Genomic DNA, 24886 nt, shown 5'->3' on the forward strand with positions numbered 1-24886 from the left:
GTACAAGTGCCCTCCCACTCCTGGTCTGATACTCCAGGGCACCCCAACTTGCTTCCCTCTTGCAATCCCAACATATAATGTGCTGCTCCAGGGCTCCACAGGTTTGCCCACAGCTGGACTGACCTTGCCACCTTGTTTCAATGGGCTCACAGTCTTTAAGGCTCTATTTTAAATTTCACGTTTTCTAAGAAGCCTTCCAAAACACTACCACCTGGTGGTAAAGTGTCTGTTAGTAGAGTGTTCCACACATACCTCTATCTTAAATTTGATCCCATTATATTGAAATTACCTGCTTATGGATCTGTCTCTTCCATTATACACTGACCTTGAGGGCTGGGATCAATCTTTCATTTTGAGCTCCAAAAGCCCAACACACCTCTTAGCAAATAGTAAACTCAATCAATCTTAGTTGAATTTAACTGAACAAAGACTGCAGTGTGACAGAGCCAATGCTTATTTGTCTCTAGTGTCTTGCCAAGCATAAACGTACTCAAGAAATAGGTTGAAATGCTACTTTTTACTGAGAGTAATTATTAACCGACTTGAAAATGTATCCTCTTTAATTAATTAAAAGGGTACCATTAAGTAATACATCATAGATTATAGTTGACTTGAGTATATAAACATGATAAGTAAAAGAGTAATCCTGACTTTCTTTGTGATTAGAAAAATGAAAACATAGTTTTAAAAATTCTATGTTTAGGAGACCACTCTAAAAAAATTAAGTGCACCAAAGTCTAGAAAACGTACATCAAACTCCTTGGTAAGAGCAGGGTCCGGTTGATGATGCATGGAAAGTAGTTCTTTTGTAATAATTTGAAGATTTGAAGGTGAGCTATCAGCCAACATTACAAGGACTTCATAGGCTGCCAATCGGCTATTCACTGTACTACACCTAAAAACAAAAGACACAAGTCAATTAGTCCAAGTCAATTTTTGCAATGAAAGTACAAGAGCTGCAATTCCCCAAAGAGTTAGGTTAAGTCAGGTCTGCTGGCAGAACTCTAGAAATCTAGTGGGAGTGCTGACTTAACAAAGGCGGAGGCCATGAATACTGGAGGGATGAATATGGTTTAGAGCTAAATATCTTTGTGGCCTGATGATGAAGTAGTAAAATCTGTCATGTATGATTCCAGAGTATTCTTATCTATGGGATATATCAGTAAAAACAGAGGACAGTCTGAAAATTTTACCAAAATCACAACATGGAAATAACTATTTTTCAATTAAAGTAGATAGCAAGAAAGGCTTCTGTAGATATCATCCTGAAATTCAAATATCTAAAGGGCAGAAAAAGAAAGCTATGGAAATCAGAATAGATGCCCATAAACATTTTATATGTGCCTACAGCTAAAATATTTTTCAAGGACACTAATCAACTTTCCATTTTGCAGAAAAAAATGGAGACAAAAATACATAATTTTCTCAATCAATATGTTTAGACTGCTCACCTTGAATGATTATAACTTTGGGGATCAATAGTAATTTCTCACTATCACCTATGCCAACCTTGCAATACTATGATCACAGGTTAGGAAGGATACACAGAAAAGAGGACATCCAACCTCTGAAAGAAACACTTAGGAAGTGGAGTGTAGAAGATGTGCTCACGAGGGAGCGGTGAGGCTTTCAGATCAGCACTGAGCCAGCCACTGAGGCATGGACTTCTGGGTTGCAAAGGACAAGAATGAATAGGAGGTACCACATACACAGGCTAAATATTAAGAAGTTCTTTTGCTGTTAGTGTGATATGAAAATGGCAATACTGTGAAAGAGTTTCTGTGTATTTTAATCTCTTTCTGGCTTTATGATTCAGGAAAATGCTGGGAGTAATTGGGATAAATGAACACCATTCGGTGCACTGAGGAGAGATGAAACAAAATGTTTCCTTTTCTATTCAAGGCACTATATATGCTTTAAAAAATAACTCCTTGTGGATGAAGGTTTTACTTTTAATAAAGATAAAGTGAAGAATTCACGAATACAAATTTCTGTAAAATTGAAAATTTATTTTCTCTGCTCACTAAAAATTAATGTACTCATATATTTCTACTGCTTTAATAAAAGACTCCCATGGAGTTAGTACCAATCTTCTAGAACAGGTTGGGACAGGACTAAGGATTGGAGTCACTCCATCCTGAGGGACATTCCAAGAGTCCTAATGAAGGCTTCTTACCTAAAACAGATTATGCTAATAAGGGATCTCTAAGTGGAGAAATATTCCCACATAAGATTCCTTTAGGGTTGCATAAAATATTGCTTATTATGCCTTGCCCATTTCATTAACCACTGAATTATGTAGGAATTTTTTCCACTGGATAAATGCCAAATCTTCAGTTTCCTCAGGATTACTCAATTAACTCTGGTTTTCATGAGAATAGAACAAAGTTAGATTCAGAGCAAATAACCTCCTATCTTTAAGAGTATAAACACCACCCATGTAGGGTTAGTATTACAAAAGGATCTTCCACATTTCTACCCACAGAAATTAATATGGAAGTTGATTCTAAAATTACCACTGTAATCTATCACAAACAGTTTTAATGATCAGGAGCAGTCACTACTCAGCAAACCTCGAGGTTCATGCACTAAAGCACCTATACTTTTCTTCTAGAAGAAACCCTCAACACTCAGAACCTGAACCTACTGACTTTCACTTTGGACTAAATTCTGACAAATTCAGTTTCTCTTGGAATTTGTTACTGACCAAATTAACCACATTATTACTTATTCTCTTTCGATGGAAACAATGGTACCAGCATACTTGCTCAGCACGTACTGTGTGCCAGGCAGGCTTTATCCTAAGTCTCTTTACATGCATTTCTTTGTATAGTGGATAAGATCTTATAAGCTATGCACACTCACAAGACAGAAGACAAACTCCAAGTTACAAAAATCGTTTTGGACTAATGTTTTGAATTAGAATTTTTACCAAAACTGAACACAACGTGCATTTTCCATACTTTGGATGAAAGTCCTGTTGACTGATGGCGGCACTGCCAGCTGGAGAATGACTATTTAAAATAATTCTAGAAGCTCGGAAAAGGAAGTCATCTAACAATGGTTTAATGAGTGATGAACCTGGAATAGAGCATAATATTCATGTTGAGGATGAACACATATTTTAATTCAAAGATCCTGTCTTGCACTTCATATCAAAGGCAAAGGCACCTAAGCCACCCAATAGCAGGGCATTCAATTTAGTTTAATGCTTAATTTTTGGCTAAGCTCTTGGTGTAGAGGGGTAGGGATGGCTGGTAGGGTCAGGGTACAGGATATAAAGATAGACAAACGAGGGTACCTTCCTTTATGAACTTACAACAGAGTGAAAGGAGTCGAACTTTCATTTTAGAAACACAAATGCCAAGAACACCACAAGGTAGATGGTTTGAGTAAATAATTCTAACTTTGGGCACAGGGAATCCACTTAAAGGGTTTTGAAACTTTTAAAATCTTGCCTTTATTAGGTAAAAATAATCTGCCCTTCTCACCCTGTTTTAGAATCACTCTTTTCTATGTATCCCCAGTTGCTAAAAAATTTTTTTATAGAGCTTAGTTTGTGTGATAAATGTGGTAATTAATGTTTTGATTTGTTTCCTGAATATAATTATAATACTTAATATATTTGTACAAGTTACATATGTAACTCAGGAGACTCATCTATCTTCTAGGGGTAGTGGTTGGGGGCTGCCCCCCTAGAAGAAAATTACTCTTAAAAGAAGTAAGGTATACAACAGATTATATTTTATAAAGTACCCAACAGCAAAAAGAGAAAAACCTACTTTGAATTATAATTTTTACTTGGTATTAAGTTATGTGATCCAACTCTTTTGAACACTATAAAATTCCCTATATAGTTTAGTGACACAGGTAAAATATACCTTAAATTTGTTAGGCATTAAGCCAGACAATCTCCTATTGCCTGAAGGGCCAATTTTCTATGCAACACTTAGCACCTATCTTATTTTCCCAATTACACACAATACTATGGCAGGAACTGAAAATGAGCTATTCTGTCACATGACAAGGTGAAGCAATAATTACCAAGCATTTCTTTTTCTGCCCCACAGAGTGAAAGAAGGGTCTTAATGAGCCGTAAGTGTCCTGCCAATAAGATGTTGTCTGCTTCACTGGTCTCACATTCAGCTGTGCGATTAGGTTCAAAGTTATCCAGCCAAGTAATCTCATCTTCAAGCATGGTAGCTGGGCTGATTCTTAACTGCTCCATTTCTGAAGCTAAGAAAAAAAAAAAATCAGTTTCTTAAAGAGAAGTATTTCCCTTTATGGAGTCAAAATCCTGAATTAAAGTAGGCAGAGAGATGTCCCAATCTTTCACTTCGTCAAACTCAAAAAACAAACAAGCCCTGTCATTAATAAATCTCAGGGTATAGCTGCTACCCATAGGACTATGACAGCTCATGCATATTCCTTCCTTCCTTCACTCACTCTCAGTCATAAACCAAACATATGCTGAGTGCTTCTTCTGTGCAGGTCACTGTGCTACAAGCTGGGGATATAAGATGAAGGAGACAATCCTTGTTTAAAATAAGCTCCTCTGGTGGGAAGGAAAGATGGAAGGGTATGAGGAGAGCCAATGCTCCCACAGTGTTACCTACGCCTATAGGGGGCAGAGTTCTGCAAAGGAGAGAGGTCAACAGCACAGTAGCAGAGTTCAGGATTCCAAACAATGCGCCAAACTCCAGAGAACTGCTCATATGAAGCATATTTCACTTCCCCTCCAAACAAGGATTTAAAACAAGATTCCATATTGGAAATTGGGATTGGGTGGGAGAGGAGTGATTATGCTCTACTTTCCCTGCACCATAAGCCACAGCAAGCAGGGTCCCGGATGAGGAGGTAAAAAGGGATACGTCAGGGTCAGCCAAAGCTGGACTGGCACCAGATACGAATCCTGTCTACTTCTGTCACTCACTTCTATTACTATCAACACATCTCAATAGACATTTCTTCTATCTTTCAATAATCAACTTTTGAAAAATGATCAGAATGGACCATACTAGAAAGACTTCTTAATAGCTCTGTATCAGTGTAATTAAAGTATAAGCGCCTTTGACAATTTTTAAAATCAACAGATTTCCTCAGCATATAATAGTTGGATACATAATAGAAAACTGGCATATGGGGTTTACACGCTATTTTCAGGAAAATAAAATTCAACCTCAAATGATAGTTATAATCTCACTTATATCTCGATACATTAAGTCAGAATTAGAAATGCCCATTTGGCTTTCTTTTCTCCTTCCCACCCCCTCGAATTTACTCCCCCCATAAAAATCAAAGTTAGACATTTACTTACTTGTCAGATCATCTAATAATTGGCACCTCAGGTCAAAATATTCCATACACTGAGACAACAGTCTAAAAAACAGATTTCAATTATTAAAAAGAGGCTGATTTCAAAATAAAAATAATTTTCTTTATTATAAGAAGTTCATAAAAACAATTGAATGAGACTTTTCCTAGCACAAAATAACTACTTTTACATTAATTCAACTTCATTATTTTAGCAAGAGGCACATTAACGATTTTACCATTACAGATACACATAGGAGTTGTGAAGTATGCTGAGCTGAGACTGTGACACTAAGAAGACATGAGCACTGTGACCTTTACACAGTAATCTGGCTTGAATTGTTTCAGGCTCTTACCAACCAGGTAAGGGGGAGGTGGGAGATGGAGGCGGGAACTGGGGGTGACAGAGAAGAAAGCCTGGTATTATTCTAACTCTCCAGTCCTGAATGGGGAAAAACACTGAAATGCCCTCTTTCAGACACAAATGCTAGAAGAGGAGAGGAGAGATTCTTCTGTCATCTCAATAATGCACAGTGGACTTTATGGGAGCAGTACCCAACTCATTATTCTTTCTGTATAATGTGAGCTTTCTCATCTTTATCACGTACCTCTGATTGACTCCTCTCATAATACTAGTTGGAGACCAGAGAGGCAGCTGAGCTGTGAGAATCACGCCTAGAAGAAACTGATTTGGCTTCTGTACATCTGGATGAGTTGAAGTATCTGTCTGACTAAGAGTATACAGTTGATCACAGGCAACACGGCGAATCTGGAATTAATTAGTGGCAAAGAACATCCATCATCCACTTAAAAGATTGCTTCAAAAATGGTTCTCCTTCAAAGTCTACATTTCAAAAATGGTTCTCCTTCAAAGTCTACACTTTGAAGGATACTCTAAGAGTCCGAGTATTTCAATATTAATGGTAAAGTTTACATTGAATAAACTAGGATTAAAAACAAGTGTGTTCTGGGAACTGATTTCCGAAACTATTCTATTATTCTATTCTAATCAATAGATTTATAACTTAATATAAATGAAAATAAGGAAAGTTAATTTTCAAGGTCATGTCAGACAATCAAAATTATAAAATCTAGTGAAAGTTCATGGCTTGAAGTTGATCTTGATTTTGACCAACATGTTGATGCTTAATGCCAGCTGTCCTTGCCAGCTATGGGTGTTGAACACTGGCTGTAATATTTTGTTTGTAATAAACAAAAATTAATTTTAGAACTAGTCTCTTAACTTTTTGAGGGATATGGAATAGAAAGGAGGGCAGGCAGTCCCAACGGTCACTTTGTATGATTCCCTGAGAGGACAAGATGTCATTCCTTCTGTATTCTCTACAATGTTACAGGTATCCAGAGAGCCAAAGACAGAAGAGGACCAAAGGGGTTTTTTATGAAGTAATGTAAACAATCCTTACCTCAGCACTTGGCGATCCAAGCAGAATATCGATGATAAAATCAGCAACACAGGGCAAGTTATAGAAAGATGCTAATGATAAGAATAAGGAAAATTGGGAGTGGGGGGGGGGGGGAATTAAGTTAGGAAATACATTTTCAAAATTTCAAAAATTCTGAATAATTTCTTAAGCTTAACTATAACAGAAATTCATCTCTTCTACATGGAATCAAATTCAAAACCTTTGACAACTGCCTCCATGCCTGTGAGCAGGACCATCTTGGTCATCTTTGTACCTTCACATTTTAGTACAATGCCTTGCACATACCAGTCACAGAATAAATATGTCTTGTGTTGATAAACTACCAATACTTGTGAACTATAAAATATACCCTACCACAAACTTAAATAATGATAAGCTTGAAGAGAAGTTATAATTTTTTTCATTTTTATTTGAAAATACCTCTAAAATTAAACAATTGTAGGAAAATTTAACTAAGTACTATGGCCTGTGTTCAAAAGTATGTCATGACTCACACTTCTCATATATAAACCTTCAAAAGCATTCTTGTCAAAGTAAATACTTTTGAATACTACTGCAATGTGACAAATCTCTAACCTTTTCTATATGTCTATATTATAAAATGAACTTAGGTGTTACAGTAAATACATAATGATCACATCTATATCACAGGCAGCCTGAATCAGTAATAACAGTGAAGAATAGAGCCCATATGTATTGGCACAATTTTTAAAAGTGAAACTTTAAGACTTTATTCCTGAATAAATAAATATTTATTGAGGGCCTACTACGCACTGGGCAGTGTTTGGGTGCTGGAGACTGAGTAGGGAACAAAATGGACAAGAATCTGTCCTGATGGAGCTTACAGCCTAGTTGCGGAGGGGGTGATGACAACATGACAAGTAAATCAATTGTATTATTTGTTATAAAATGATAACTGACACAGCAAAAAATAAGGTGCGGGTTTTAGGTAGTGCTGGAGCTTGAGGGGAGTGTTGTGATTTCTCTTAAAGGTGGTCAGAGAATGTCTCACTGAAAAAGTAACATTAAGCAAGGACTTGTAGGAAATGAGGAAGAGAGAGCGATGTAGATAGATGGCCGAAGAAGATACCAGGAAGAGGGAGCAGCCAGTGCAAGGGCCCTGAGGCAGGAATGTGCGAGGGTGGTTGAAGCAGTCACAGTCAGTGAGGAGAGCTGGAGAAGGTGAAGGCACACAGGTATCAGATTGTGTCTGGCCTCGAAGGCCTTAGTGAAGATTTGGCTTTTACTCAGTGTGAACTGAGAAGCCACTGCAAGGTTTTAAACAGAAGAGTGATAGGATCTAACTTACATTTAAGAAGGTCCACTCTGCTTACTGTGTGGAGAATAAACTGCAAGGGTAGAAGCAGGGAGATTAGTTAGGGTACAATGGCTGTGATCCAAGTAAGAGATGATGGCAGATCAGAGGGTAATAATAGTGAAGAGGTAGAATCTAGATATAGTTTAAAGGAGGATGTGCCAACAGCTTAGAAGTGGGGTGTGAAAAAAAAATTGAGGATGACTCCAAGGTTTTGGGCCAGAGCAAAACTGCTAAATAATTAAGTTGGGAAAACTCTCGGCTGATATGGGCCAGATCAATAGTTCAGTTGTGTATATGCTAAGTCTAGAAAGCCTATTTGAGATCCAAGTGGAAATGTCAGGGGTGTAGTCCAGGCTGGAGACCCAAATTTAGGTATCAGCATATAGTAGAAATTGAAAGCTGTGAAAATGGATGAGACCGCAGTGATGTAGGACCGAGCCCTGGAATGTTTTAACACAAAAAGTTTGATTCATAACAGCCCCACTTTGCTAAAGCCAACAATAAAGTTAAAAGGGCAAATCTTAAATTTCATAATTTTTAAGTGAAGTCATTACTGATATATAATTCTAATTCTATAGTTTATGAACTATAATTTGGGTTGTTTTAATTCCCCAACTAGACAGTAAGCTCCTGGAGGGCAAACATACTGCTTTTTATAGCACTCACTACGGAACCTTATATATAGAAGGTGCTCAGTAAATGCTTGCTCAAAATCTCACTACTCTAGCACTCTACTTACCTGTTCCACATGCCAGCGTGCCCCTCTTCATTTCTATAACATGATTTTGTATCTATAAAGGCACGTAAATAATTCCCAACAGAAACCCCTTTCCCTAAAGGAGAGGAATCCCAAGCAAGCCTCCTGCATACCCAGCTGTTGGCTCCGAAGCTGTAGGCAGGTAACCAGGAGAGACAGAGCCTCGCCAGCAATCAGGGAGTCTTTGGTGGACACGGACTGCTGGCGCACACAGATGCCTGCGTGCAGGGCGACTGGCTCTCCTTCACTTCCAGAGCTGCAATTGCTTCCTGGAGAGGGGCAAGCAGAAGGTTACTATGGTCCTATAGGACCAGTGGATCTTCTAAGAGCCTTTTAATGTGTCCCCCAGAATCCTCAAGTGAAATTAAATAGTTCAAGAAGACACTTTGGTCTAAGAAATAAGAGTGACTTAATCACTTTATATGACCCTGACTGCTTTATACATAGCTTATGGGGCAAAACTAATTTCAGGTGACAGAACAGTGCAATTTTGGAGCCATTAGGAAGTCTTCCTTGGATGTTAAAAATGCTCCTTATCGTGATGCACATGGGTTACAATATGTAAAAATCCTGTCAATATTTCTGCACTTTATTATATATCTGTCACACATTAAAAATTTTTTTCAATACTGAGGTATACACAAACTCATAGATTGAACAGGGAAACCAAATGAAGCTGAAAAGTAAAGCTACTTATAAAGGTCTAATAGAAATAAGTGGCTGAACCAAGAAAATGACTTTTCCATGTAGGAATCCTAGATGAATTTTTATTACAGCCAGTTACTGGCCTCATGACATTTTACACTGAGCAAGATAAAAACTGTTTGATTTGGTGTCCCCACTGTTTATTTTTTTTCTTAAATGAAGTATGACATACATATAGGAATGTGCAACCTATACAGAGATGATTCTTACAGCTATTTCTTGCCCAATGCTCTAATTACTTTATCCTTTTTAATCAGTACCTGAACTGCTGAGCCTGTTTCGAATTCCAGCAGGAAACAGAGAATTACTTTCTTTTATTGGTTGGCTACTCCCAACAAGGTCAAGTCGTCCTGCAGCAGCAGCCCACGACAGTCTCATGAAACAAGCCACAGTGGAAGTGAAATCATTTACTTCCATTGTCTACAGAAGGATGGAAAGAGTGTTTGTTACAAGAAAAGACAGTACTGGAACACAATCCATTGGCTTCTATGACCTACTGGTCTCAGTTTGTGAGATTCTTTCCCCCCAAGATCACCTAGAGTAGTGGTCGGCAAACTCATTAGTCAACAGAGCCAAATATCAACAGTACAACAATTAAAATTTCTTTTGAGAGCCAAATTTTTTAAACTTAAACTATATAGGTAGGTACATTGCTACTAACTTAATTAGGGTACTCCTAAGGCTTAGGAAGAGCCACACTCAAGGGGCCAAAAAGCCGCATGTGGCTTGCGAGCCGCAGTTTGCCGACCACGGACCTAGAGGACCACCTTTTTAATGCTTCCATGCTGTTCAAAGACCTTCCATATCTCTCTGCTACCTGTAAACAAGGACTATGATCTCCATGCTCTGGCTTTAAATTACCTGGCAACAGTTTTGTTTTCACCATTTCCCCCTGCCCCACAATGCATTTTGGCCTGTGTGAACTGCCGTGTGACCCCGCCCCCCCCCAACAAGGCTCTGGTTTTCTCTAACTTTGCTCACGCCCACCTTTTTTTTTTGAATGACTCTCCTCTCTCCAACTCTCCATACTTAGCTCTACATATCTAATCCTAATCTATTCTTCAAGGCCTACCTTAAATGCCACCTCCCACATAAAATCATCCATGATGGCCACAGGTGAAGGTAATTATTCCACTTCCTCTGAAGGTCTATAGAATGTTTTGTCTTTGTAGTTTTCTTATAAAACTTGACATTTTCCACCTTGAATTATAGTATTTCCACATAAGTGGTCTCTTTCTTACCATAAATTCCTTTAAGCTAATATTCATGTCAATATTCAATACTAAAGGCCTGGTGCACAACATTTGTGCACTGGGGGGGGGGCTCAGCCCAGCCTGCACCCTCTCGCAGTCCGGGACCCTTTAGCATGGGAGCTCTTGGCACAGATGGATGTCTGACTGATAGCTTAGGCCCGCTCCCTGTGGTCAGTGCACGTCATAGCGACCTGTCGTTCCGCCATTCGGTCAATTTGCATATTACCCTTTTATTATACAGGATATCCAAATGGTCCCGCCCCTCAACCAGTCGTTTCTAAACAGGAGGTACTTAATAATTCTTGAATACACAAATCACTTACTTGTATTGCAACTCGTGCAGCAGGAATGATTTCCTCCACCCTAATAGAAGACCTATCAGACACTGACAACTGTCGGTAGGACGACTTTTCTGGGGTACCACATAGGGACATCTGCCTGCTGGTCTGCCGGCTAACGTTTCGGAATGGGCGAGAAGAAAGTGCCTCTATACCATCTTTGGCAATGTCTTCATCTAATAACGTGGGCATTGTTTGTCCAACAAGTAAAAATCTTAAAAGGAAATAAAAAGGTAGACTTATTCAAACTCATTTCATACTACTTAAAATAATTGAATTGGTGAGAAAAGTAGAGTCGAGTCTTGCCTTGTGAGACTAACACAACATATTGACATACCTTGCAAGTTGTAGACAGATAGAATAAACTCCCTGCCTTGTTTCATAGTCGACTTCTGATGGGATGGAGTCCCTCTGCATGACATTTACAACCAAACTTCAAAAAACAGAAAGAAGACAGGATATTAAAGACTTCTATTTCTTTCATAAGAAAATTTCTGTAATTTAATTGCTAATAAATGTTATCCATCACTCAAAATTCCTACAAGATCCTTACATATAAAATGAACCATACATATTTCTATCCCAATGACTTCTTATGATCACTATAACCCTTCTCATCCATTTAGAATTAGACTCCTTGTTAAGTCAAAGAAGGATCTCCAACACGGAATGTTTGTATAGTTACCTTCTTGCTAACTGGCCTGAGTTTACTAATGTGAACTAACAATTCAAAAATATATCCAGAATTGGTGTATTCAATAAGCTTGTTTTTTCATGGCCACTCCAATCTATATTACTGCAGAAGCTTCCCAACTGTTCTTCCTGCTTCCATTCTTTTTTTTTTTTTTAAATATACTTTTATTGATTTTTTACAGAGAGGAAGGGAGAGGGATAGAGAGTTAGAAACATTGATGAGAGAGAAACATCTATCAGCTGCTTCCTGCACACCCCCTCTGGGGATGTGCCTGCAACCAAGGTACATGCCCTTGACCGGAATCAAACCTGGGACCCTTCAGTCCACAGGCCGATGCTCTATCCACTGAGCAAAAACAGTTAGGGCTTCCTGCTTCCATTCTTAATGCTCCACCTCTAAAATCTAGTCTCAAGAGATCAACCAGAGAGATCCTTTCAAGATTAAGTCAGATCATGACACTCCTCCTCTGTACAAATCCTCCAATGGTTTCCTATTTCCTACAGAAAAAAGGCAATTTTCACAGTAGCCTATAAAATCCTACATAACCTGACCTATGTCTATAATCTCATGTCCCCTCTGCTGCCTGCCTCACTCTGCCCCAAACAGAATGGCCTCCTGCTGGTCTCTGCAGCCATCAGGTGGGTTCCACTAAGGTGGCTGCTCCTGTAGACAGCTTTCCCCAGGAGATCATGGTCTCACTCTATACCTCCATCATGTCTGTAAAATGTCACCCTGACCATTCCCTCCATCCCCTCTTGTCTTATTTTTCTCTGCAGCTCTTATAACCACCTGACATACACTGTTACTTTTACTTCTGCCTTTATTGTCTCTTTCTCCCTCTAGACAGTAAGCTTCATGAGGACATGGGTTTTGGTCTAATCTATTTGCCACTCTGTTCATTGCTTAGAAAACTGCCTGGCATATAAGTTAACTGACATACAAGAATAAACCAGAAGTAAAATGCCTTTATTACCATAGCTCTGTAATTGGCCGAATAAACTGAATTAAATTGTTGCAAGAACATCTCTACAATATTGAACAAAGAATAAAACTGTATGTGCACTAGGCCTTCCACATGCTTGGGAATTCCTTCAGTTCTCTTTAGTTCTCCTCCCCTTTATCTCTCCATGGTCTCACCCAACTTCTCTTCCCCTCAGGGCCTCTGAACAGAACTTTAACTATCTTCAAGTTGGTTTTCACTCCTGGAAGAAATTGCATGCCTACTTCTTCCTAATGCAAATCTTTCAACTGCAGAACACAGTCCCTCAATTGATCATCCCCTTTTCATCTTTATTTGTCTTTTTCATCAGCCCCTTCTGGTCTGCATACAAAGAGAATCAAGTCTTCTTACAAGTTAAAACCAAAACAAAAAAGGGCAACTTTTCTCTTATCCTTCCCATCAAAGTACTGTCATCCCCTTTAGGTCACTCACTGTAAAGCAGAGACATCGCATACAGATTCTACTTCCTAGACTTATTCCTGTCACTCAGCTCTACCAACTGCTTATGCCCCAATGGCTGCAATTACACTGATGGCTCTCCCAAATCTCTAGTGCCATTCTCCACATCTCTCAAGAGCATCCTATCCAAACCATCCACTTCACATGACTCACAGGGACCTCGTATGCAATCAAATTAATTTCTCTTGACTTCCTCTGTTTCTTCCATCTCCTTCCATGTTTACTTCCCATAAGGACTAGAGATTCACCATTTATCCTCTTTCTCAAGCAGCAATCATAGGGTCAATCTATAAATGTTCCTACCGTAGTCATATATCTAGTCATAAAGACTTTCCATTCTTCTCCAATGCAGCCAGAGTAATTGTTCTAGGTAATTCCTGGTTTATAAACTTCCTGTTTTTCCATGGTCTACAATACAATGTTGGGATTCCTCAATGTGACTCTTTACATATTTCTCTCCCTTACCCTTGGCATTAGCCTCACCTGGCAACTATATTCCCAAGAGGGGCCATGTACTTCAGTGCTTCATTCATTCCTTGCCCCCCACCTCTGGCTCAGAGTGCCCCTGCCCTCCTTGTTTACCTAGGGAATGACCACAGTGACTACTGGTTTCACAACTCCCAACTCAAATGTCACTTTCAGTGAAGCATTTCCTAATCTATGACCCCAACCAAATTTAGTCAATTTAACCACTAGTTTCTTTCATAACCTCCATTCCACTAAAGTGATTTTTATAAGCTTTTGTATTAATAGTTATAATAACTGTTAAACGATGAGCCTCTTAAGGGCAGGGATAATACCTAATTTATCTTTGCAGCCTCAGAACTAATGCCTTCCACAACGTGGACTACTGGGAATCAAATTCACCTTAGCATAAATGGATGTGGGAATTAACAGAAACCAACTTAGCCTCTTCACCTTTCCTCTTCCTGAGAATCCCCCACTACCAGAGCGGAAAGAGACATGCTTCTCTAAGTTTTTTAAATAATTAAGAATCATAAAATAAATTAAAATATTCCAAAGGCTGAGACATCATTCCTTCTTATTAAAACTCTCATAATGCTTCACATAATACCTTGTAGGAATAAGCAAGGCTTGGCAAGAGAAGTTAATAAAAAGAATAGAATAATTTTCTGCAATTCATGTAACATTATACTGGGACACTAACCTCAAACCTCCTGCTTTGAGGAAGTTCTCACAGAAGGATTTTGCACAGTTTCTTGCCATGTCATCATCAGCTGTTGGCATGAGTTTGGAGCTTAGAACCTTGGAAATAGATAAGCACAATTAATCATCCCAACATTTCCAGCAGAAATTATTTCTTTACTAAATAATCACACAACTCAAGTCACAATCTCTTTAAATGCTGCATGCCATTTTCCCACCCAGAAGTATAAGGAGGCTGATGTTTCACAAATAAATAATCATTTTCCAAGTTCTATTTACTTAGCAAGAAAAACCTGTTTTGAAGAAAGCTGATGTGCTCTCTTTTCATAAAACCAGCAAATGTGACTGTCTCTGTCTCTCAGGCTTAGATAAGAACAGATGACATGCTAGATATGTTATTTAAAAAGTATGTAAGTTAAGCCTGGCTGGTGTAGTTCAGTGGTTGAGCATCGACCTATGAACCGGGAGGTCATGGGTTCAATTCCTGGTCAGGGCACATGCCTGGATAGTGGGCTCGATCCCCAGTGTGGCAACCGATCAATGATTCTCTCTCATCATTGATGTTTCTATCTCTCTCTCCCTCTCCCTTTCTCTCTGAAATCAATAACAAAAAATTTATATTTTTTAAAAAAAGTATATGTTTTATAAAACAGCCCATTTACTAAAAGTGCTAGATGAGTTCCCACTAATGATTCTAACTTGTTCCTACTTATTGAGCATCTAGGTATACGATGAGATACTTAACATGCATTATCTCATTTCACTATGCATGGCATATATACAGTATTTAATTTTATAGGTAAAGACTGTGACCTGAGAGGTTTAGTGACCTCCCATCCAAGGTCACATGGTTAGAATTTAAATCCAGATGTATCTCACTTTAATATCCATGCCCCTTTTTAACACTCTTATACCTACCTAAAGAAAAGCTTAACTGAATATTTTGGTATGACAAGAGAATTATTTCACAGAAATAATCTCAAGCATGTAAGTTTTCCTTTTGCCTCAGTTTTCTCATCAGCTAAATTGGGATAATAATTACCTTTACCAGAGGATTGTTTGGATTAAATAAGATAACGCAAGCTTAAGGTGCTTAGCATAAGCACAAGGCACAAAGCATAAAGAGCTGACTTGTTTAGTTATTATAATTTAAAATTTTAAATAAAGACTCATTGTCTCAATTTCTTCAAGGTTTTAAACTAGATGTAATTCAAGATCCTTTCCTATTCTAAAAAAAAATAATCTGCTCCTATGAACCTATGGGGTTCTATGAGCTTAGATTTTTAGTGTGAGATTTTTTATTTTTAAAATGCTTTCCTCCTGAGTTGCTCTTTGGGAAACAGTTTCATCAACCCTGATTCATGAGCCTTATACAGGAAAATGGAAACCCTCTGTGACTCTAATTCTTCTATGAGAGAGTGCTGATAGCCACATGCACACACTCCCCATGTTTAATGGACAATAATTCAGTGAAAATAAAATGTTTTTCCAAATCAATGGGTATTTGGAAGATCCACTAAGAAGTTTCTTAGTAGGCAAACATAAGTTAAAGGTCAAAATGGAAGGAACTGAATCTTTCTAATAGTAAAAATAAGTGCTTTTGGGAGTGTTATGTTTTCCAAATGTTTTGTGTTGTCTAAAGCAAAAGAAAACCTACCAAAGGAATCCCAGTTAACAGAAGTCCTAAAATTGTACTGGAGGTATTTTGCTACTGAGTCCTTTGGCTCTAAGATACTGCCATCTAGGTAGCTGAAATACAAGCTAGACCCACTGTTGGGTCATTTTGCTTTTCTAGGTGCTCTCAAATGTGGGTGTTAAGATTTATACCTTAACTTTTGAGACAATCATTTGAAAGCAAAAGACAAATCTGGCAGCAGTGGAAAGTTCAAAATTTATAAGCTTAAATTGGCCAAGAATTTCTAAGCAATTTTCTGTTTTGGGATAGTCTACCTATTTTAAATGCCCACATCAAATAAAGGTATGCTTTATTTTTTAAATATTCACTAAGTATTTTCTACTTTTGAATCCAACACATCTTTTGACAAGAGTAATTATTTTAAGGCAAATGTGAAATGTTACCACAGTTTGAACATATAAGCAACAAGTAGACCATAAAATGAATGAATCTAATTATATACTCCAAATTAGATTGTCAGATGAAATAAAACTTGGAAAAAATGTCCAACCAGGTACCCATTAGTAATTATGGCCTTTATCATCACTCAAAATCTACTCAACATTAATTTGATAATTAAGGCTGCTTAGGTAGTGCTATGGATTCTTTAATAACGAACTGCCTGGATAAAATTTCCTAGGTCAAAGCAAGATCATCTAGGGGTTTATTTTCTCCAGACCTAACATGCACAAGGGTCCGATCGCTGACCCTCCAGGAGCAAGACTGTTTCCACCTGGTCCCCTGGTCACTCTCCCAAATCGCTTTGTTAATGCTTGGCTTTCAAGACTCAGCATATCCAGCCTCTTCCTATGTCTTACTCATAAGACCTGGGAGCAAATATCTTGTCTTTCCAACCCTGACCCCCTAACTATCACAATAACTTGTAGATGGTAAGTAATTAGTAAATGTTTACTGAACTAAATCTACTTGTTTAAAGCCACTTTGGAGGAGGAGGGTAATAAAAATATTCTTTTGCTCAAATTCTTCTAACGGTTTTTTTATAACCTTGAAATAATCATGTTAACATGTCTTCTGACAAATTCCTCATAAAGCTGCATTAATGTAAACAATTACAACAGTTTTTTAAAAAGAAAATGCATTTAATAGCAAGAAGGCTCAGGATTAATAACTGGCATTATACATAATTACAGAACTTCTAGAGGAAGGTAAAGATACATTTTAATAGATAAAGCTTCCTAATTATTTATTTAGATGCTATTTTGCAAGTATAACAATGCACATAGGCAGAAAATGAAAAAAGTTGAGCATTTACAAAGGCAAAACCCAAAATATTTCCATTTATATTCTATTTTGTACTTTTTAAAAACTAAGTTTTAACAGAGTAAACCTGTTAACGTGTTTCTGTCATCAGAAAGCATGATTCTACAAACCAAAACGAAGTGCAAAGAAATAGGTTTCTTACTTCTAAGTTGTAAAGCACTCGAAAGGTGGACATTCCTGGAGCAAAAGATCGAAAGAGACTCTCTAGAATTGAGCTGGCGCTTGGCTGGTGCTGCTGCTTTGAAGAGAGGGATGGAGATTTTGAAGACTGAGAGCTTGTTTCAGACAGCAATGTTTTCTAAGTTAAGAGAATGAAAAAGAGAATGTATGTCTTAAAAGCACAAATTAAAAAGAAACATATCTGTATACATTCTGATAGTCTTTTCCTTTTAAATATAATCCACACCAATGATATTTTCTAAAACTTAATCTCATAAAACCACATGAGCTCTACAGTTATTAATAAGACACCAATTCTATCTCACAAACTATACATGCTCAACAGCATGACAATCCTATTTTAAACAACATCAACAAGGTCATCTTAATTTGTTTTGTGTTTTTAAAACTTGTACCTCTAAATACTGATAATGAAGTTATAAGATTGCAAAAGTGGTAGTTTTGAGAATTTTTTGAACTAGTACTAGTGATGTTTTATTACATTAGTTCTCTTCTCCATCAAGCTAGTATATAAGCCAAATATGACAAGATTAAGTTGTCTAAATGTCAACCCCTTAAATATAAAATTCATAACTTAATTCTAACAACTTTGTTATAAATTAATTTATTCTGAGAACATAAACAATGTTAGGGATTAAACACAATTTCAATATATACATAATGGAACGATATCCTAAAAACTAAATAAAATGAATTTTATGTATCAACAGTGAGAAACTGAAAAGATAACCAAATCACAATCAGAAAAGCATCATGAGAGAAGAATCGGAGCCAGAGTCTAAGCCTGGTACTCCATTCTCTCTGGGCTTTGGTTTCCTAACATATATCATGAAGGTAGAAGTAGATGATATTAAAGACTCTTCTGGTTTTAAAATCTGACATAATTTTTCACTCCATCTTGATACTTTAAAAGCCAACACGAAGTTCTGATTTCCATTTACAGAGAAAGTATTTTTCAAAAGAAGAAAAATCATTAAGAAAAAGGTATCAAATGATTGTAGTGTGATTTGGTGTTGTATTTTCACTGAATCATGATATAAAATTCCATGACAGTTAATTAACCCCCCTAGATACCCATACCTTTCTTCCTAAAGAATCCAGTTGGTCAAGGGCTTCCTGAATGGCTGGATCAGTGGGTATTAAGAGCAGAAGCTTCCGTACTCGTAGAGTTATCCTGAAATTTTTCAAAATTTGAAATTTTTTCAGATAAATCACAGTTTCAATAACAGAGTCATTTAGAATTAGACGTAAATCCATTTCAAGGGAAAAGTTTCTTGGTTCCCTATATTTATATTTACCTTGGCTCCTCTAGATTGGCAAGCTGGTAAAGCATGTCAAATACATTACACACAAGTGCCATCACAACACCAGGAAGGGATTTCTCCTGAGGGAAAAAAGGCAAATGTAAATACAAATTTACAAAAGAATTATCTTTTTTTAATCAAACGTACAATACAAATATTAGTTCTGAAACCTGGTCACTGCGAAACTGGAGGGGAGCACAGTGATCATCTGCATGAAGCGCACATGGGAACAGTCAGAGATCTCCCACCTTCTGGTGTGCTTACTACCTGGGCTCTCCTCTCATACCCACCTGCTGGTGGGGGCTCAGGTGCCCAATGGTAGGCAGAAGGAGAGAGATAAAACAAAGGTAGGTGTAATTACTAGAATGGAGAGTGGGCACCACTGAAAGCTGACCAAGAGCTCATCAGGAGGAAATAAGCCAATGAGTGACTTAAAAGCAAAATGAAAGTCATATTAGAGGCCCAATGCACGAAATTGGCACACGGAGGGTGGTGTCTCTCAGCCCGGCCTGCACCCTCTCAATCTGGGACCCCTCAGGGGATGTCCAACTGCTGGTTTAGGCCCAATCCCTAAACTGGCAGTCTGACATCTCTCTCACAATCCAGGACTGCTAGCTCCTAACCGCTCCCCTGCCGGCCTGATGGCCCCCAACTGCCCTCTCCTGTCAGCCTGATGGCCCCCAACTGCCCGCCCCTGTCGGCCTGATAGCTCCCAACTGCCCTGCCCTGCTGGCCTGATTGCCCCTAACCGCCTCTGCCTTGGCCCCTAACACCGTGGCTTTGTCCGGAAGGAAGTCTGACATCTGGAAGATGGCTGGTCACCGGGTCTAATTAGCATATTACCCTTTTATTAGTATAGATATATACACAAACACATATGCTCACACACAATACATAGATATATGTGTAATCTAAGTGATTTTTCTAAAGGTAGGAAAAGAATATACATGCATAGAAGAGACTCAGATGTGATTAAAGGAATAAGAAACTAGACATCCCCAAAATGTATTTATATAGGTGAAGATTTGTAATAATTCAGGATAAATATGAAATAATATATTAAACTTGAAGATGCTACATACACTGTTTCTGTTGCTAATTAACTGTCATAATACCATTTCTGAATGAAATTTTTTTCTTAAATTCTTGCTATATATAGGTACTGTCTAGTTATTTTTAAAAAAATCCACAGTACTAATACTAACCTTGAAGGATTCTTTGACATCTATAGCAAGATTATGCTAAGTTAAAAACATACAGTCACACAAAGACCTGAAAGCCAAGTGAAGAAAATATTTCAAGGGGAAGTGATCACATGTAACAACTCCGCTGAAAGGTCAAGAAGATGAGGACTGAGAGGCCGAAGTAAGAGATAACCTTGAAAAGAGCATAAAAAGAGGATGGCAAAAGAGTTCAAAGAACTCTTTCATCAAGAAGCTTTGCTGATCTGGGGAGGAGAGAATAGGGCAGGAACTGAAGGTGAAACTGGGGGAAGAGAGAGCTTTTTTTTTTAAGGTGATAGAAATAACACAGCATGTTTGACTGCTAATGGGAAAATCAATGACTCAATGCAGAGAGGTAGATGAGAGGAGCAGCAGAAGTGGCCAGACAGAATGCTTCAGGACTCAGAAGAGTCTGTGGTCCAGAAGATTGATAAATTATGTATCTCCTCCCAATGATGCCCAGTGCTTCCCAGGGATACATTCCTGAAGAGTCAGGATTTGTCTGAGAGGAAAGGACACAATCATCCAAATCTATATGGGCTGAAGACAAAGATATTAAAATCCTGTTTTAAAAAAGAAATGATTTATCACTCAATACCTGCTCCATGGCATATGATGAACTAAAAACTCCACTGCTGCTGCTGCTGGAGCTGGTGGAGGAATCTGCGGAGCTCCCGGATGGGGTCCCGCTGCCTGAAGTTTTCACCGTAAGCATCTGTTCATCAGAAAAGCCCAGCTGGTGGAGTAACTTTTGATCTTTATTTACTGTCAGCTGCAAAAAGAGGTTTCTTAATTACTGAGAGGAAAAGGAAGAGGATAGTAGTAGTATCAGGCTAAAGGGCCACAGTTTATTTAAACCTACCAGACTATCATTTGTAAATATCTGTATATTATCCACAGGACAGCACAACTGCTTGGCTATCTTCCACCGGACACTCCCTATGGTTTCATTACTGTGAGCCTGTAAAATAAAATTAAACCATTGTAATGCATTTATTCGTTCATTTAAACAACTGTTAGTGAGCATCTACCATGTACTGGGCACTGTTCTAAAAGCCAAGAACAGCAAAAAAACCAAAGACAAGAATCCCTGCCCTTGAGAGGCTTCCCTTGTGCTGTAAAAGTTCTATTCCCTCCTCCAACCCCCTCATCACACATGGAATAAAATCTCAAGTCCTTCTTCCACAGCAGGTCTTCCATTCTTTCTTTCCCTTTCTCACTGTCATTCCAGCCACCTTGCTTGTCATGAACAAGCCAAGCAAACCCCCACCTCAGGGCCTGTGCACCTGCTGCCCTTTGTTTGGAATGTCCTTCTCCAGAAAAGGCTTTCTCTGTTACCTCATCCAGTTCTGTGTTCAGATGCCACCACCTCAGACCTTCCATGCCCACCTCTATATAAAGTGTGATTACCTCTATAGTGATCACATAGTGTTCTGCCATAACCATCACCTCTACCAGCTTATTCTCCTTTATTCTTAACTAGAGGCCCAGTGCACGAAATTCGTGCACAGGGGGAGGGTGTGTGTGTGTGTGTGTGTGTCACTCAACTTGGCCTGCACCCTCTCCAACCTGGGGCCCCTCGGGGGATGTCTGGGACCGCTCACCTGCCTGCCTGCCTGATCACCCCTAATCACTCTGCCTGCCTGCCTAATGCCCCTAACTGCTCCCTTGCCTGCCTGATTGCCCCTAATCTCCTCTGCCTACCTGCCTGATCACCCCTAACCTGCCTGCCGACCTGATCACCTCTAACCACCTCTGCCTGACAGCCTAATTGCCCCTAACTGCTCCCCTGCTGGCCTGATCGCCTCTAACTGCTCCCCTGCCTGCCTGATCACCCCTAACCACCTCTGCCTGCCGACCTGGTCGCCCCTAACTGCCCTCCCCTGCCGGCCTGGTCACCCCTGCCCTCCCCTGCCGGCATGGTCACCCCTAACCACCTCTGCCTCAGCCCCCGCCACTGTGGCTTTGTCCAAAAGGACGTCTGGAAGATGTCTGGTCTAATTAGCATATTACCCTTTTATTAGTATAGATGATACTCACCACCACCTGATATTGTATTATGTATTTGCCTATATGTCTGTTTACACCCCATCAGTTCCCTTTCATTTCAGGTCTTTATTCTAAATTTGTTTACCAGCTTTTAGAATAGTCACTCATACATCTTTATCAATAGTGTTGTGAAAGTAAGACAATATGAAAATGGCCACAAAGCTTAATGTAAACCCACCTCTACAGTAAAGGTATCTTTGGTAGACTCATAAGTAACATTAAGCGTTAGAAGATGTCCATGAAATGAGGCACCATGAGGTAGAATAGTTCGTAGAACAGAGTAAAAATCCTTGAAAAAGATAAATCAAACAAGTTAGATTCACAGTGCCACTGTTAAACATCTCAAAAATACATACCTAACACATTGAGTCTAATAATGGGATGATTCAGTTGCTTTAGAAAAAAAGAGAGGCTTACCTCTATAGTGATCACATAGCGTTCTGCCAGAAGCAGCAATCTCTCAATGATTACAAGTTTAGTGGATCTATAGATTAGAAAAAATTTTAAACATATTTTAAATGAATTGCTGATTTGAGCTCAATTCCAGTCTGTTTCACCAAAACCCCAATCAACAGGTAGCAGTCACTGGTCAAAGCCTGAAATTTGCAAAGACTAAACTTCCCTTTCACCCAAGGAGGAGGTAACGCAAGCAGTCCACAGCTGCAGCGCACAGATGGCATAAGGGAGGAGAAGACTGACCCTCCCACATTTCCTTTCCTGTTCTTTCTTTCTTCTTTTTTAAACAGTTGTTCCATAAATAGAGGACCTGGGTCTCCTCTGGGTATCCAGGCCCATTTGCCCATCAATCCACCAAGAATAAAAAATCAGTGAGCTTGACTCTCATTATTTTACAACTAAAATATGCTACATAATTCTGTAAACACATGGAATCAAAGTTCTAAACTGCCTGAAAATTAGGAGACAAATGCAAACCAGGAAGTATTCTACAAATAAGAGTTGTTATTCAGTTTTTTAAAATAATGTTTATTTTCAATTATAATTGATGTACTATATTGTATTAGTTTCAAATGTACAACCCAGTGATTAGACATTTATATCACAAAGTGATCCTGATAAATCTAGTATCCATCCAACACTACATATTTATTATTATACCAGAGGCCTGATGCACGAAAATTCGTGCAAGAGTAGGCCTTCCTTCCCCTGGCTGCCGGCACCGGCTTCCCTCCGGCACCCGGGACCCAGGCTGCTTCCCTCTTCCGGCCACCTGCAGGCACCCGGGACCTGCGCTGGCTTCCCTCCGGCCTGGCTTCTTCAGGAAGGATGTCCGAATGACGTCCGGTCTAATTAGCATATTACCCTTTTATTATTATAGATTATTAACTATATTTCCTATGCTTTACTTTATAGTCCATGAATATTCTATAAGTATCAAATTGCACTTCTTGATCCCTTCACCCTTTTCACTCATTTCCCTAACCCCCTTCTCATCTAGCAACCATCAAAATGTTCTCTGTATCTATGAGTTTGTTTCTATTCTGCTTATTTATTGTTTTTTAGATTTCATATATAGGTGAAATGTTATGGTATTGTCTTTCTCTGTCTGACTTATTTCACTCAACACAATGCCCTCTAGGTTCATCCATGTTGTTGCAGATGGCAAGATTTCATTCTTTTTTTTTTTATAGCCGAGGAGTATTCCATGATGTATACACACCACCTTTTCTTTATCCACTCATCTACTGATAGACACTTAGGTTGCTATTTGTTTGAATTAGGCTAAGAATGAGGAGAAAAGGAAGAATAAACAATTATTCATCTGTGAACATTCTGAATAATTCAAACTTAAAATATAAGAATTTGTAATCTAAGGGTTTTCAAAGTACTTAAGAAATCAACACATAGGAGACATAACCATCTCTGGGACAGAAAACACACAGCAAGGGAGCATGGAGTTCTAACAGACTCTGAAAATGAGACCTGAGGTCTCTTTTAGTCAGACTTATAAACTCCTTATCATGTGAAATATAGTCGGCCCTCCATATCTGTGGGTTTGGTATTGTAGATTCAACCAACTGTGGATCAAAACACCTTGAAAAAACAAAATCCCAGACAGTTCCAAAATGCAAAATTTGAATTTGCCATGAACTGAACACTATACTGAATCCACACAAATGAAGTGATGTGTAGGTATACCCTGCTGTAGCCTACATGCAAACATAAATTAATGCAAATACTACATCATCTATCTATATAAAAGCGTAAGTGACCTTCGCAACCGAATGGCTGACCGAACAGGCTGCGTGGAGCGACCAGGCCAGCAGGGGGGTTAGTGAGGGCCGACCAAACAACTGAGCAGCAGGCTGTGTGGGGCAACCAGGCCGGCAGGTGGGGCAGTGAGGGGCGATCAGGCAGGCAGGCAAGTGGTTAGGAGCCAGTGGTCCAGGACTTTGAGAGGGATGTCAGACTGTCAGTTTAGGCCTGATCCTGGCAGTCAAGACATCCCCCGAGGGGTCCCGGATTGGAGAGGGTGCAGTCTGGGCTGAGGGGATTCCCCCCCCGCCCCATGAATTTCGTGCACCAGGCCTCTAGTCTACACTAATCCAGGCCTCTCTACACTAATCTACACTAATAAAAGAGAAACATGGTAATTAGCGTACGACCGCTACCCTTCCCATTGGCTAATCAGCATAATATTATGCAAATTAACTGTCAGCCAAGATGGCGGCCGGCAGCCAGGCAGCTGGAAGCAAACATGAGGCTT

The 24886-nt window shown here is 39.0% G+C and overlaps 1 protein-coding gene across 3 annotated transcripts in view; it reads right to left on the reverse strand.

Moving 5' to 3' along the window:
* The window catches only part of USP24 (ubiquitin specific peptidase 24), a 98200-nt gene that overhangs the window by 33463 nt on the left and 39851 nt on the right, over nucleotides 1–24886 (reverse strand). For all 3 annotated transcript variants that reach the window (XM_014549771.1, XM_014549773.1, XM_014549772.1), the window contains 18 exons: nucleotides 22579–22645; nucleotides 22340–22450; nucleotides 20975–21073; nucleotides 20711–20884; nucleotides 18884–18969; nucleotides 18666–18759; nucleotides 17548–17703; nucleotides 14451–14548; nucleotides 11467–11562; nucleotides 11115–11343; nucleotides 9799–9958; nucleotides 8947–9102; nucleotides 6738–6808; nucleotides 5922–6082; nucleotides 5318–5379; nucleotides 4045–4236; nucleotides 2964–3081; nucleotides 751–895 (listed from right to left, as the gene is read on the reverse strand). In XM_014549771.1, the coding sequence (XP_014405257.1) occupies nucleotides 751–895; nucleotides 2964–3081; nucleotides 4045–4236; nucleotides 5318–5379; nucleotides 5922–6082; nucleotides 6738–6808; nucleotides 8947–9102; nucleotides 9799–9958; nucleotides 11115–11343; nucleotides 11467–11562; nucleotides 14451–14548; nucleotides 17548–17703; nucleotides 18666–18759; nucleotides 18884–18969; nucleotides 20711–20884; nucleotides 20975–21073; nucleotides 22340–22450; nucleotides 22579–22645 (2275 nt within the window). The remainder of the gene's footprint in view (nucleotides 1–750; nucleotides 896–2963; nucleotides 3082–4044; nucleotides 4237–5317; nucleotides 5380–5921; nucleotides 6083–6737; nucleotides 6809–8946; nucleotides 9103–9798; nucleotides 9959–11114; nucleotides 11344–11466; nucleotides 11563–14450; nucleotides 14549–17547; nucleotides 17704–18665; nucleotides 18760–18883; nucleotides 18970–20710; nucleotides 20885–20974; nucleotides 21074–22339; nucleotides 22451–22578; nucleotides 22646–24886) is intronic.

This window comes from Myotis brandtii, unplaced genomic scaffold (assembly GCF_000412655.1).
Source record: "Myotis brandtii unplaced genomic scaffold, ASM41265v1 scaffold57, whole genome shotgun sequence".
NCBI lineage: Eukaryota > Metazoa > Chordata > Mammalia > Chiroptera > Vespertilionidae > Myotis > Myotis brandtii.